The sequence below is a fragment of the Gambusia affinis genome, linkage group LG01 (assembly GCF_019740435.1).
Source record: "Gambusia affinis linkage group LG01, SWU_Gaff_1.0, whole genome shotgun sequence".
NCBI classification, from domain to species: Eukaryota; Metazoa; Chordata; class Actinopteri; order Cyprinodontiformes; family Poeciliidae; genus Gambusia; species Gambusia affinis.
The window spans coordinates 8,055,879-8,067,015 of NC_057868.1; the positions used below are offsets into that span (position 1 = coordinate 8,055,879).

Sequence of the window (11,137 nt, forward strand, 5' to 3'; positions counted from 1 at the left end):
ACGACAGTTTTATGCATTTATTCACTTCAGTGTAAATTTAATTGACATAAACAAGTCACAACCAAAAATCAGTAGCGCAAAATTAACATTGCTCAATAAAACACAAGAAATATACTCTCCAGTCATGCAACTTTAATTAAATTTTTTTTAAATCAAGAGTTTGGTTGACAAATTTAACTTTACTGTTATTTTTAACCCACACAGGGTCAAATTATAAAACACAGACACTGTTTACATGCAACTAAAGCAGGACAAAGTGCCTTAGATAAGGTAGAAACTGGAGGTAATAAGGTAAGAGGTATAACAAAAAATAAATAAAACTTTAAAGGAAATAAAAAGCCAGACAAACATGGAAAAAAATGGCAAAATGTGCAGTGTCATTGGTTTGAATGACTGAAAAGAAAACAAAATTATGTTAATGATGAGGATTCTGGAGCTGGAGATAAAAAGTCAGAAATCCCTGTGGGAGTCTTAGATCTAACACCACAAAAAAAAAAAAGAAAGAAATAATAAATAAACATAAAAATGTAGAAATAAAACTATGCTGTACTGGTATAAGTACCTGCAAGTAAGTTGAATTGTTTTTTTGGGTTTTTTCTTTTGTTATGCTATTACATCATAATATCATAATATAAATGATATTTGACATTTATATCATTTTTTTATGTGTCAGCATACTATATCTTTAAAGTAGTATAAATGTATTACTACATTTTATATTATGTACAATGCTGCATAATACAGACGTCTGTAGAGGAAAATCTGTGTATGAAAGTTTGTTCTAAAGTTAACGTTAAAGTAGTGAATGTCAGACTGTCAGCCTGTAGTTGCCACAAACGGGGCAATAGGTTGACTATGTCATCACCAGATCTGAGCGTACTTGAAAAAAGCTTCAGCTATTAAAAAAAAAACACGTGTGCTCACACAGCACTGCTCTCTGTCCAAATGGTGTGTTTTATCCCAGTTGGCTGGCCTGCATTGGAGCGAGTGGGGGGCGGTCTGGCCTGTCTGGGTCTGTCTGTAATCTTGGGGCCCACCCGTGTGTGGCATCAGCGTGGTGCGACTGGCTGCTGAGATAGAGGAACATATGACGCTGTGGTTCTCTTCACTTCCTGTAAAATTATGCTCAACAGAAACAGCTACATGTGAAACGCAGACAAAAACCCGGGCGCTGTCGGAGAGGAGAGGGAGAAAATGGACGACTTCTCGGCCTCACTAGAAGAAGTTTCTTCAATGAATGGCGTGGCCTAAAAGGTGAGCCTCATCTTCACGCTTTTATGTTCATCCTGTGTTTTTTTTTCTTCCTCTTTTTTCTTTAAATTATCTTGCACCTGCACGGCTGTAATCAACTCTTGGCAGGGCATGCAGGAGTCCCTTGTTGACAACTGTGGAAATAGATTTTAAAGAAGCTTTCTGAGTAGCATTTTTTTTTTTTAGAGAGAGATGCCTCTAACCTCGGGTCATCCTGCATGCTTCACAGAGAAAATGGGTCCAAGTTGTTTAGAGTGTATGATGGCTTTCACTTTAAACGATGTCCACAACAAAAAGTGTATAAATCTTTAGATTATAAAGCTTACAGCTCATAACTTTGACTTCACTACTCTCAAACTGCTAAATGTTAACTTTCTGTATGCCCTGTGTCATGATGTAATTTCCCTCTAGCACTGGGGCTGCGTGAGAGTCCGAGGAGCTGCCATGGAACACCTGGACTTCAGGGCGACACGACACCTCCAAGAGAGAGAGTTTGACAGGAAAGTCGATTACCGAGCAGAGAGACGCGAGTATTTACGGGGACGCAACAACGTGACTTCGTGTCGAAGTCCCACCAGAGAGCTCGACACGAGACAGATCAAGAAGCAGCTAAAGCAAAAGAGGCAGTGGGAGTTTTTGAACCGGAGGTCGCTGAGTCCGGAGCCTCAGAGCTCAAAGTGCATCATCTGCTCCACGGATCTGTCCTCGCTTTCAGAGTCACATCTGTACAGACTCAACAGATCAAGGAGCAAATCTGAGAAACTGGTCACAAAAACGCAAAGCTTTTCCTCTGCAGATGGGCATCAAGAGATGATTCTGACACCAGAGAGCAGAAGTGATTGTCCAAGCACCAACAAATGGGTAAATGTTTCCTCAGGTTGTTTTAGTCTCTTGTGCTCTTTCAGGCTAAATGTGAATATTTATGCCCTTCTCTCATCCATTCTTTTCCCTCAGGCTTTGCTGTGGTCAGAATCAGCACCGGTAACTAAAGAGGAGAAAGGTCAGGCGAGGAAACAGACATCTACCTCCACCACAGAAACCAGCCAACACAGGAGAAAAAGTAAAACAAACAGGAACATTTTGCCTTCGGTTTTCCAGCAGGCTACGTCTGACTGGTTCCACTAATAATATCTGGGTTTCCTCTTTCTTACAGCTCAGAACACAAGCACCAAAACAGTGAATAAGATCGCAACGATTCACCAGAAATCATCTGTACAAACTGAAAGAAAGATACAGAAAGAAATCAGTGTGCAAACAGAGTGAGCTTGGTTCACATTTTCCATGAAATATAATCTTTAAATAATCTATTATAAGGAGGAGCATTGTGGATCTTCAGTAATGAGATATTTACCTTCGCAGGTCCGGGTTCGTCACGGTCAAAGAATCAGTAAGTTTCAAAACGCGACTGTTTACATGTGTGTTCATGCTTTGAGCATGTTTGGTCACGTTTTAATGATGTTTGTTTGAATTTGGTGATGTTTGGGCATATTTAGCCGTGCTTGGACACGTTTGGACACGTGTAACTTTATTTGTCAGGCACTTCCACGTTTTTTGTATGTAAACATGATTGGTGCAAGTTGGATGACATCTGCTATGTTAGATTGTTGCCTGTCACCCTTGGTGAATAGTTGGGGCCTGTTTAGCACAAGATTTGCAAATTTGGGATTAGTTGGGGGTTAAGGTCGGACTTCAGTGTCTACCACTTACAGAGAATCTCCTGTCAGGTGTGAAGTGAAGTTTCTTTTTCTATTAAGTAGTTTGAATTGTTTTAAATATATCTCCTCTCTGTCACAACAGGAAGTTCAGAGATTATCAGACTACTTGCAGGTAAATGGAACCACATCCTCAGCTGTTTTTTGTTCTATCTTCATTTAAGGCAGATCTATGTAGACCTTTTGGTCTACATAGATCTTCCAAAAGGTCATATGAATGTGCTCAGTGTGCATTTTTGTTTTCTCTCTAATCAGGAAGCCCTGTGGAGAGAGGAGAGAGTCAAGAAGAAGCTGGCCGTCCTAACGGAGATCTCCACAAACCTCGTGAACTCATCAGATGTGCTATGGACGGTAAGATGCTTTTTCTGTTTCTGGGGTTTTAGATGTGATTATTCTTTCTCGTACGGTCCTCTTGTTTTCGGTCGTTTTGGTGTCTTTCACGGTGAAATGTGTCACAGTCTCGTACCGAGCAGCAGCAGCAGCGTTTGGCGGCTACAGAAGGCCTGTGCAGCTTGTGGTTTCAAACTTCCTGCTTCCGTTTTTCGTCTATAGGACGAGCGCAAGCTGTCACTGTTACACAGGAAGGGTGTAGCTCTCTGTCACTGCTATAGGTGCAACGCGTCCTCCTGAGCATTTCTTCTGGCTCCTCTGGTTGCAATGCATGAGAGGGAAATACTAAACGGTTTTCTTAAAAATTAGTTGAACAAGTTAAGTGAGTTAAGTTAAAAGTTATTGACATTTTAAATTAGTGTCTAGCAAAGGTATGTTATAATTTTTGTCTTTCAGGGCAAGCACACGTTGTGATATTTCGCTATGTGTGTGTCTGCACCTGTTAGATGAGTCCATGAACCAACTTGCTTGCTGTCACAGCTGTTGCTACACGAACCATTAATTTTGCATCTGCAGGTTTAAAGCGTGACAGTCTCTGGTTTCCTCTCTAACCCACACAGTCTCGCTGCAGTGAGGATCTGCTGAGAAGCAAGATCAAGGTTCTGGAGGCGCAGCTGCAAGTCTGTCGGCAGGTAAGCAGCAGCAGATGGAAACTGAAGCAGAAACCAAACATGCAAAAAAAAAAAGTCAGAGCAGGTTGTCTCTTCATGATTTCTGTGAAAAATGTAATTTTCTTGCTCTACACCACTCAGATTTTCTCTTTGTGATATTTTATGAGGCGTGGCAATCTAGTGTTGTGTCCTTGCAGAAGTTTCCTAAAGATGGAGTGAAGAAACTGATGCTACAGATGGAGAAGCAGAGGGGAACGTATGAGGAGAAGGCCTTGGTTGCTCTGCAGAAAGCCACTCAGGAGAAAGCTGACGCTCTCTGCCAGGCTGGGACGCTGCAGGTGAAATTCACATCAAAGTTCGCTTTTTCCCCTCCACTTTCTCAGTGGGCAGCCAGACTTAATTGGTCCTTCGGTTCCGGAGCGGATTTGTTTAGGACATTACGTTTTGCGCACAGGAAGCACTCGTTACGGCGCAAGCAGAGGCACTGAGGTGGCAGAGCCTTTACAAAGAGCTGATGCTGAGCTCTGGACAGCTCAGGGAGAATCACCACCTCAGCAATGACCAGCTGCAGCAGCTGCACACTGAAGTCCAGGTATGGTGCACAAGGAGAGTTAGAGCTTTGGATGCAAACCAAATGAATAAATACAAACCTGAATGTGTGTGTGTGTGTGTGTGTGTGTGTGTGTGTGTGTGCGCGCGCTGTGCAGCTGTCCAGAGCCAGAGAGGCCGAGCTGAGGGGGGAGGTGGCATCGCTGAGGCAGGAAAAGCAGGAGCTTCAGTACAACATCTGCCTCCTGGAGGAGGATAACCAGGCTCTAAGAGACGAAATCCAGAACCTTCAAGGTAAAACGTTTCAGACCTGTTTGCTCAGAGAAATTATCTTTGCACTTTCGACAACCTGCAGATGTTTAGAAATCCTCCCTGTCCCCAAAAAGATGGCGGCGACGAGGCCCAGAGCTTCTTCGTTCAGGAGCGTCTCGAGTCGGGCCATGTGGAGCCAAAACTGACCGTCAGGAGGGACTCGCAGGTGGAAGAGGAGCTCCGACTCACTCAGGAGAAACTGGAGCTTAAGGAGAAGGAGGTAACCTTTGGAAGAGTTCACGGCAAGCTAAAATACATTCACACAGTTTGTGTGCTGGTGGTTTCCGAAGCAACAGACGAGAAATGCTACGGCTATGTACTCTGTAAAAATAATTCCAGGGCTTTAAAAAAAAAAATCATTTATCGACATGGATAAATAATTCTCCATACAGGGTACAACATCATCAGGTCATTACGGTAAACTAGAACTGGATGAAAGGTCTTTGCACACATCCCTCCCAGGTGGATTCGATTGGTCACTGGACAGAAAAACACACGTTTCTCAACCTTAGATATGGTGAAACTATATTTTAGGCTTGTGGACTCAGCAATGTTAAGAAATGTTCAATGATGACAAAGGAAAATAAAAAGGCATTTCTTGGGAAAATTGTTCCTGTGCTTTATATCAAGTTTTTATTGTTTTGATAAATTTGTCTTTAACGATCCCCAGTGTTAAACCTGCTGCAGTCTTTAACAACTTTTTATTTACCCCCTTAAAAAGAAAAAAATCTGAACAATTTCAAGCTGATGCTCTTCTTAGACAAACACACCCTTGATCCTTTCCTACAACTGAAATGTCAAATTTCTTTTCTTTTTAAAACTGTATTTGGGATTCTGAAATTGTCATGAAAGTTTCAAAGTATTCTCAGATGAGAAAGTCTGACATTTGAAAATTAATAGTGGCATTAGTGTAGTTTAAGCAATATGTCAAGATTTTATTAGGAGGTTTTGTATTTTTGCCATTTGACCAAAAAGGTTCATCCAAAGATTTCATACAAATGAGGCTTTTGACAAACATCTGGACCTGAACTATAGCTCCATCTTTTGGTGATGTTTTTCTATCAGAAAGCAGTGCAGGTGGTTTGTTTACGTTCCAAGGGAAACTATTTGTCTTGCGGCTTTTCCTGGAGCATGAATTTTATCAGAAAAGAAGAAACAGCACACCAACCACAATAGGATTTCCTGCTCTGCTGCTGGTGGACGTTCTGTGTTGGAACCTGGGCCGGATTTTAGCAGGGGCTTACCGGGGCTGCAGCCCGGGGCCCCGGCATTTCGGGGGCCCCGAAGGATGTTTTATATTTTTGTGAATGGATAGTGTCAGAATTTAATCAATGACTACCATGATTTTGACAGCACCGATGAAAAATGTTCCAATTTGTTCTGGCAAACGTCCATCTTGAATGCTTGCTTGTTATTGGTCCACTTTTGACGCATCTTACGCATTGGGGAGGATGAGCGTCAAGGGAATATTATTTTACAATGGCGGACAACAGGAAATATGACAGCGGAGCGCAGAAAAGAAGGAAGAGAAAAGAAAAAGAGCATCGCGCCAAAGAGGCGACAAACAAAATGCCTAAATTGACAGGCTTTTTTAAACCTGTTAGCGGAGATGAAGCAGAAACATTATTATCCCCGCTCCTCAAACCCTTAGCTATGCTAACACCGGCACTAAGATCCCGCCAGAACCTTTAACCGTGACTGAGTCGGTGGCTGGACTGGCGTCTGTGGAGTCAGAGTTGGTGGAAGCGGGATCTTCTTCCGCAGATGGAAAGACGACTGTGGATCCGTACAGTACCGATCCGGCGCATTGGGGGGAAATTGACGAGTCCGTGCGAGCTTACTGGGCAGAGCGAGGACCGGAGAGCTGTCAAAATATGAATGTTGGCTTTCAAGCATCAGAACGGGTGTACAAGCATCAAAAGCGTCACTTCTCCAAATCTCACTTTAAGCAAGATGTTAAATGGTGAGTTCGAAAGACCGTGGCTGCTCTACTTTCCATCCACAGAGCTGCATTTTGTTTTGCATGCCGCATTTTCAGCAATGCTAATACTCAGTCAAACTTTGAAACTGGTTTCAGTGACTGGAAGCACGCAACTGAACGCAAATGCCTAAACTTTAAAAAATCCTTCAGAGGGCAGCACTTTGGACTTACCTGGGTCAGGATATTTTCTGAAAACTACAGTATGCCTGATCTCTTTTTTCCAGAAGATATTGTTTATATCCATGTTCTGTCTGACTGGCAGAGAAGCACTTTTTTGACATTTATTTCCTCCACTATTTACCAAGAACTTTAAAACCAATGAAAAGTTTGAGTTTTGATATATTCCACTTGTACTTATATGGACTTGTAAATGCTGGGGATATTTGTATAAATATTGTTTTACTCGCTTTGCTTTGTAAAAAATATTTGAGCATTGCATTTCTTGCACTCAATCTGTTTTATAGTTTGTGTTGAAGTCCAGGCAACAATAACTATTCAGTGATTTTATTTTGTGATGCAAGCATCATATTCTAGTTTCAACCCCAACATGTGGTTTAGTCTTTCTAGAAAAGAGTTCAGAGTTGTTTGTAGTTTGTGACAACTGGCTTATTAAAGTTGTAAGTTGTCAAAACTTACTGTTCGGTCATTTTCTGTTCATCCTCTAAAACAAAACAAACACATACAAATATATATATCTATATATATATATATCTATATCTATATATATATATATATATATAGATATAGATATATATATATATATATATATATATATATATATATATATATATAACCTAAAACTCAGCCAGGGGCCCCATCATTTAGACAAATCATTTTCCATCTGTATAGCAGAAACAAAAGAAGTAAGTTTATTTGGTAGTTAAGTGTAAATGTACATCCAGCACATCTTTAATTTTTAAACAACATTTTTCCAGGTTCCATTTTGGTGAAGCATTTTACAAATAGTCAAAGCACATTTGGCAGATTTTCCTTTAGCTATAATTCTGAAGTGTAAATGTGGTCTGTGGCTAAATTTAGTCTGCATGGTCTCCTTCCATATGGCATGTGTGTGTGCAGTGTGAGGAGCTGCAGACGGAGCTGCACGCCATGGAGCAGGAGTGTCAGTCCAGCCAGGCTCGACTGTCGCAGTGCAGAGACGAGCTCCGGCAGCTCAGCCACCGCCGCAGGAGACCGGTCAGTCCTCTGTGTGCGTGTGCGTGCGTGTGTGTGTGTGTGTGTGTTTCTTCACAAAGCTCTTTTTTCTCACCGAAAAGCAGAAAGTCATTGTTCCCTCAGGGCAGAAACTGATTTTAATGGTCTTATGTGATGCTTTTTGCCTCTCTCTGCTCAGATGCTGTGCAACTCTTGGTGGAGGTTTTGTCTCTTCTTCCTCCTGCTCCTCGCTGTGGCAGGGGTTGCCATGTTGTGGTCATGGCATCCCCCTTTCAGGGAGCAAGTGGAGGTCCTGTGCACAGACATAGAGACAAGAATAGAAGACTATCTCATGGAAATGGCCTCTCCTCAAAACTCTGGCTGTTTTAGGCCAATATGACAGTTTGGCGTTTTAAAATTGGCTGTCGTTTCCTACCGTTGTAGATTCCATTTTTAGTTTTAAAACTTTTAGTATGAATGTACGTGTGTTAGTTTTCAGACTTGGAACTCATGAGCTTGTTGCGACGTGTTGAAAATGTGGCGGGTGTACTGTACGTTTGTGCAGAACGATAAAATGTTGAAAGTGACTTAAAGTTGTTTACAGCACACAGCAACGACTTTTCAGAAACTGAGTCTAAACATCAGGTTTGTGCAAGAACAGGGATGATCTTTTGTACTGTAAAGGGACTGTGTGGCCAGAATTAAAGCCTTAATTAAGATTAAATTCATTCATTTAAATATTTTGTCATTAACAACGTGAAGAAAGGCTGACCCTGTTGCCTTCCTTTTTCTCAAACCTAGAAATCTCCTGGATCTATTAAAGTAAAACTTAAACAATCAAATCAGTTGTTGTTGGTTTGTTTTTTTGGTTTTTGTGGTTATTCATTTGAATAATTGTTTGAAAGGGCATTAAAAGGAAAGAGGAACCACACAGCTGTGAAAGGTCTGCAGCAGATGAAGTAGAAATACATCATTACTTCTGCATGCAGCCCAGCTTAAAATGGAAAAAAAAGTGATCTTTTAATTTCCTGACATGTTTCATCTGACTGTTAGTAATGTTGGCATTTTGTAGCAGACCAGCCAGAGTCCTGACTTGAGAATTTGTGGTGATGGCAAGGAGGCTTTTCAACCAAAAACGTGGAGCTCATCACCATAAATCATCACAAAAAAAAGAACAAACAGTGAAATATATTCACTGTTTTCAGAAGAAAATAAATAATTGTCAATATGTTTTAATAAAATGGAGATACAAGATTTGTTTTCTTTTATTGATCTTTTTTTTCACCTTGTTTTTCCACATTTCCTTTCAGAAACAGACTTCTTGGGTGAATGCAACTCTTATTAAATCTAAATCTGCCCGGGTTGTGTTTAGATCATTTCAGGGTTATTTTTACTTTTCCTGGAATAAAACAAAACTCTCCCTAACCTGTAATTTTTGCAGAGTAATGTTTCAGTCGCAGGGATTCATCAGGCAAACTCATGATGACTAAAGATTAAAATCTCTGAGTGCAGCTGCTGGAGTTGAGGAAATGGTTCTGAGTATCTGACCAATCACATCCAAACACCGGAGGAAAAAAATATACAAGAACTGATCAATCACTCAGTCAAATCAAAACCTCTCATAAAGGTGAAATTAACTGCCTCACTGCAGGTTATTTCAATCTGAATTTGTCTTAAGAGCAGAAATATTAACATTTTACATTATTAAATTCCACATATATGCAGTGCTTTGCAAATGTTTTCCTTCCCCATGGAACCACAAACTTCAACGTACTTTATTGAGATTTTATGTGAAAAACCACAAATTCAATTGTGAAGTTGAGCAAAAAGGATGCTGGATTTTCAAAGTTTCTAATAAATTAAAATGTAAAAAGTCGGACATTTTCAGCAGCTTTTAGTCTGACGCCCCTAAATGAACTCGATTTCAACCAAATTTCAGACAGTAGGCTCCATCTGTGTGTTTAAAACTGTTTCTTAGTGAAATCCCCAGAGATAATTATTGAAACAAAATCTTGAAAACCAAGAAACACAGAGAGAAAGTTTTCTGCTCTAAACAAGCCGTGAGTCAACAACGTTGAGCGTCTCATCGAGCTTCTTCTTCTTTCTGAGAACAAGACATTGCCGTCCATCTAAATTAACATGACAGCCCAGGAGGAAGAGGCCAAGAAGAACCCTGTAACTCTGGAGGAGCTGCACACATCCGCTGCTCATGAAAGAAAATCTCTTGGACTAATATTAGTCACGCCACAGCAGGTAAAAATGAGATTCTTGTAAGCTTTTAGAAATCCAACTGCAAACAAATCCTCACACAAAACCGGCACAGGTTGCAAAAACTTGAGATTCAAATGAAAAGCAGTTGTTGTTGTTTTTGACATATTAGATAAATTAATGTTCTACATTAAAAATGTTGCTTGCAAATATTTTCAAATGTATTCAGATTTCTTAAGATCGGGTAAAGATTGCGACTTTAGAAACCCCAACATTAGCATTTTGACATCAGGACAAAACGTCCAAACGGTCCATTCAGGAAGATGCTGTCGTGTCAGTGAGATAAGAGTGGTGGTGAACTGGTTCTTACTGGAACTGACACACAGAACGGATGAACAAAACCACACACACTTCTCTCTTTAAATGACCCCGATTTTGGTTCATGTTTCCGCTTTCTAAGGCTTGAAAAAGGTAAGTGGGCAAATGTTTCTGAATGTTTCCAAATAGCTGCTTAAATTGGGTTATCATCCCTCAGTTTACTCGTTAAAAACAAGAAATAAACTCAGTTTATTTAGCAGAAGCATCAATTATCCTTCAGTGTTGTGTCTATGTAGATTTTTTTGAATTACTCTTCTGGTTTATTTATGATTTTTGTTTATTTTCCTCTGTTTAGGCAGCAGTAAAATCATTCTAAAACACAAAATGTATCTTTATTACCAACTGTGGCTGCATTATGCTGCAGCTCTTTCCATGTAATCGTTCCTGAAGCCCAGAGGTGTAGCCTCCAGCATCATCTATTGTCTGATAACACTCAAACTTTAGAGACAAAGCTCCTCTCCCATTGTTTATTGTGTTCTAGTTGTTTTAGCTGTTCCAGATGAAGCTCCATTCTCAAAATCCACTGACGCAGCACATCCACAGCGCACAGCCACCTCCCGTCTCTCACCGCCACATTTACCTGTATGTTCCCC

The 11,137-nt window shown here is 40.6% G+C and overlaps 1 protein-coding gene across 2 annotated transcripts; it reads left to right on the top strand.

Annotated features, from left to right (window-relative positions):
• Positions 1-1,106: 1,106 nt before the first annotated feature.
• On the top strand, positions 1,107-9,210 carry LOC122834072 (TRAF3-interacting JNK-activating modulator). Of its 2 annotated transcripts, none has more exons than XM_044122189.1 (14): positions 1,107-1,254; positions 1,663-2,112; positions 2,206-2,311; positions 2,405-2,510; positions 2,611-2,638; positions 3,049-3,078; positions 3,219-3,314; positions 3,914-3,985; positions 4,162-4,302; positions 4,419-4,556; positions 4,672-4,807; positions 4,900-5,045; positions 7,884-8,000; positions 8,158-9,210. In XM_044122189.1, exons 2-14 carry the CDS (start codon positions 1,696-1,698, stop codon positions 8,356-8,358), a joined length of 1,734 nt encoding a protein of 577 aa, XP_043978124.1. In that variant the 5' UTR covers positions 1,107-1,254; positions 1,663-1,695; the 3' UTR covers positions 8,359-9,210. The 2 variants fall into 2 exon arrangements, with proteins under 2 accessions (XP_043978124.1, XP_043978133.1); XM_044122198.1 differs by having other exon boundaries at positions 4,165-4,302; positions 8,158-9,204.
• The last annotated feature ends 1,927 nt before the right edge of the window (positions 9,211-11,137 follow it).

Coding starts and splice junctions, on each gene's coding strand:
- LOC122834072 (XM_044122189.1), top strand. CDS start 1,696: ATGGAACACCTGGACTTCAGGGCGACACGACACCTCCAAGAGAGAGAG. Junction 3,315..3,913: donor CATCAGATGTGCTATGGACG/GTAAGATGCTTT, acceptor TAACCCACACAG/TCTCGCTGCAGTGAGGATCT. Junction 4,557..4,671: donor AGCTGCACACTGAAGTCCAG/GTATGGTGCACA, acceptor CGCGCTGTGCAG/CTGTCCAGAGCCAGAGAGGC.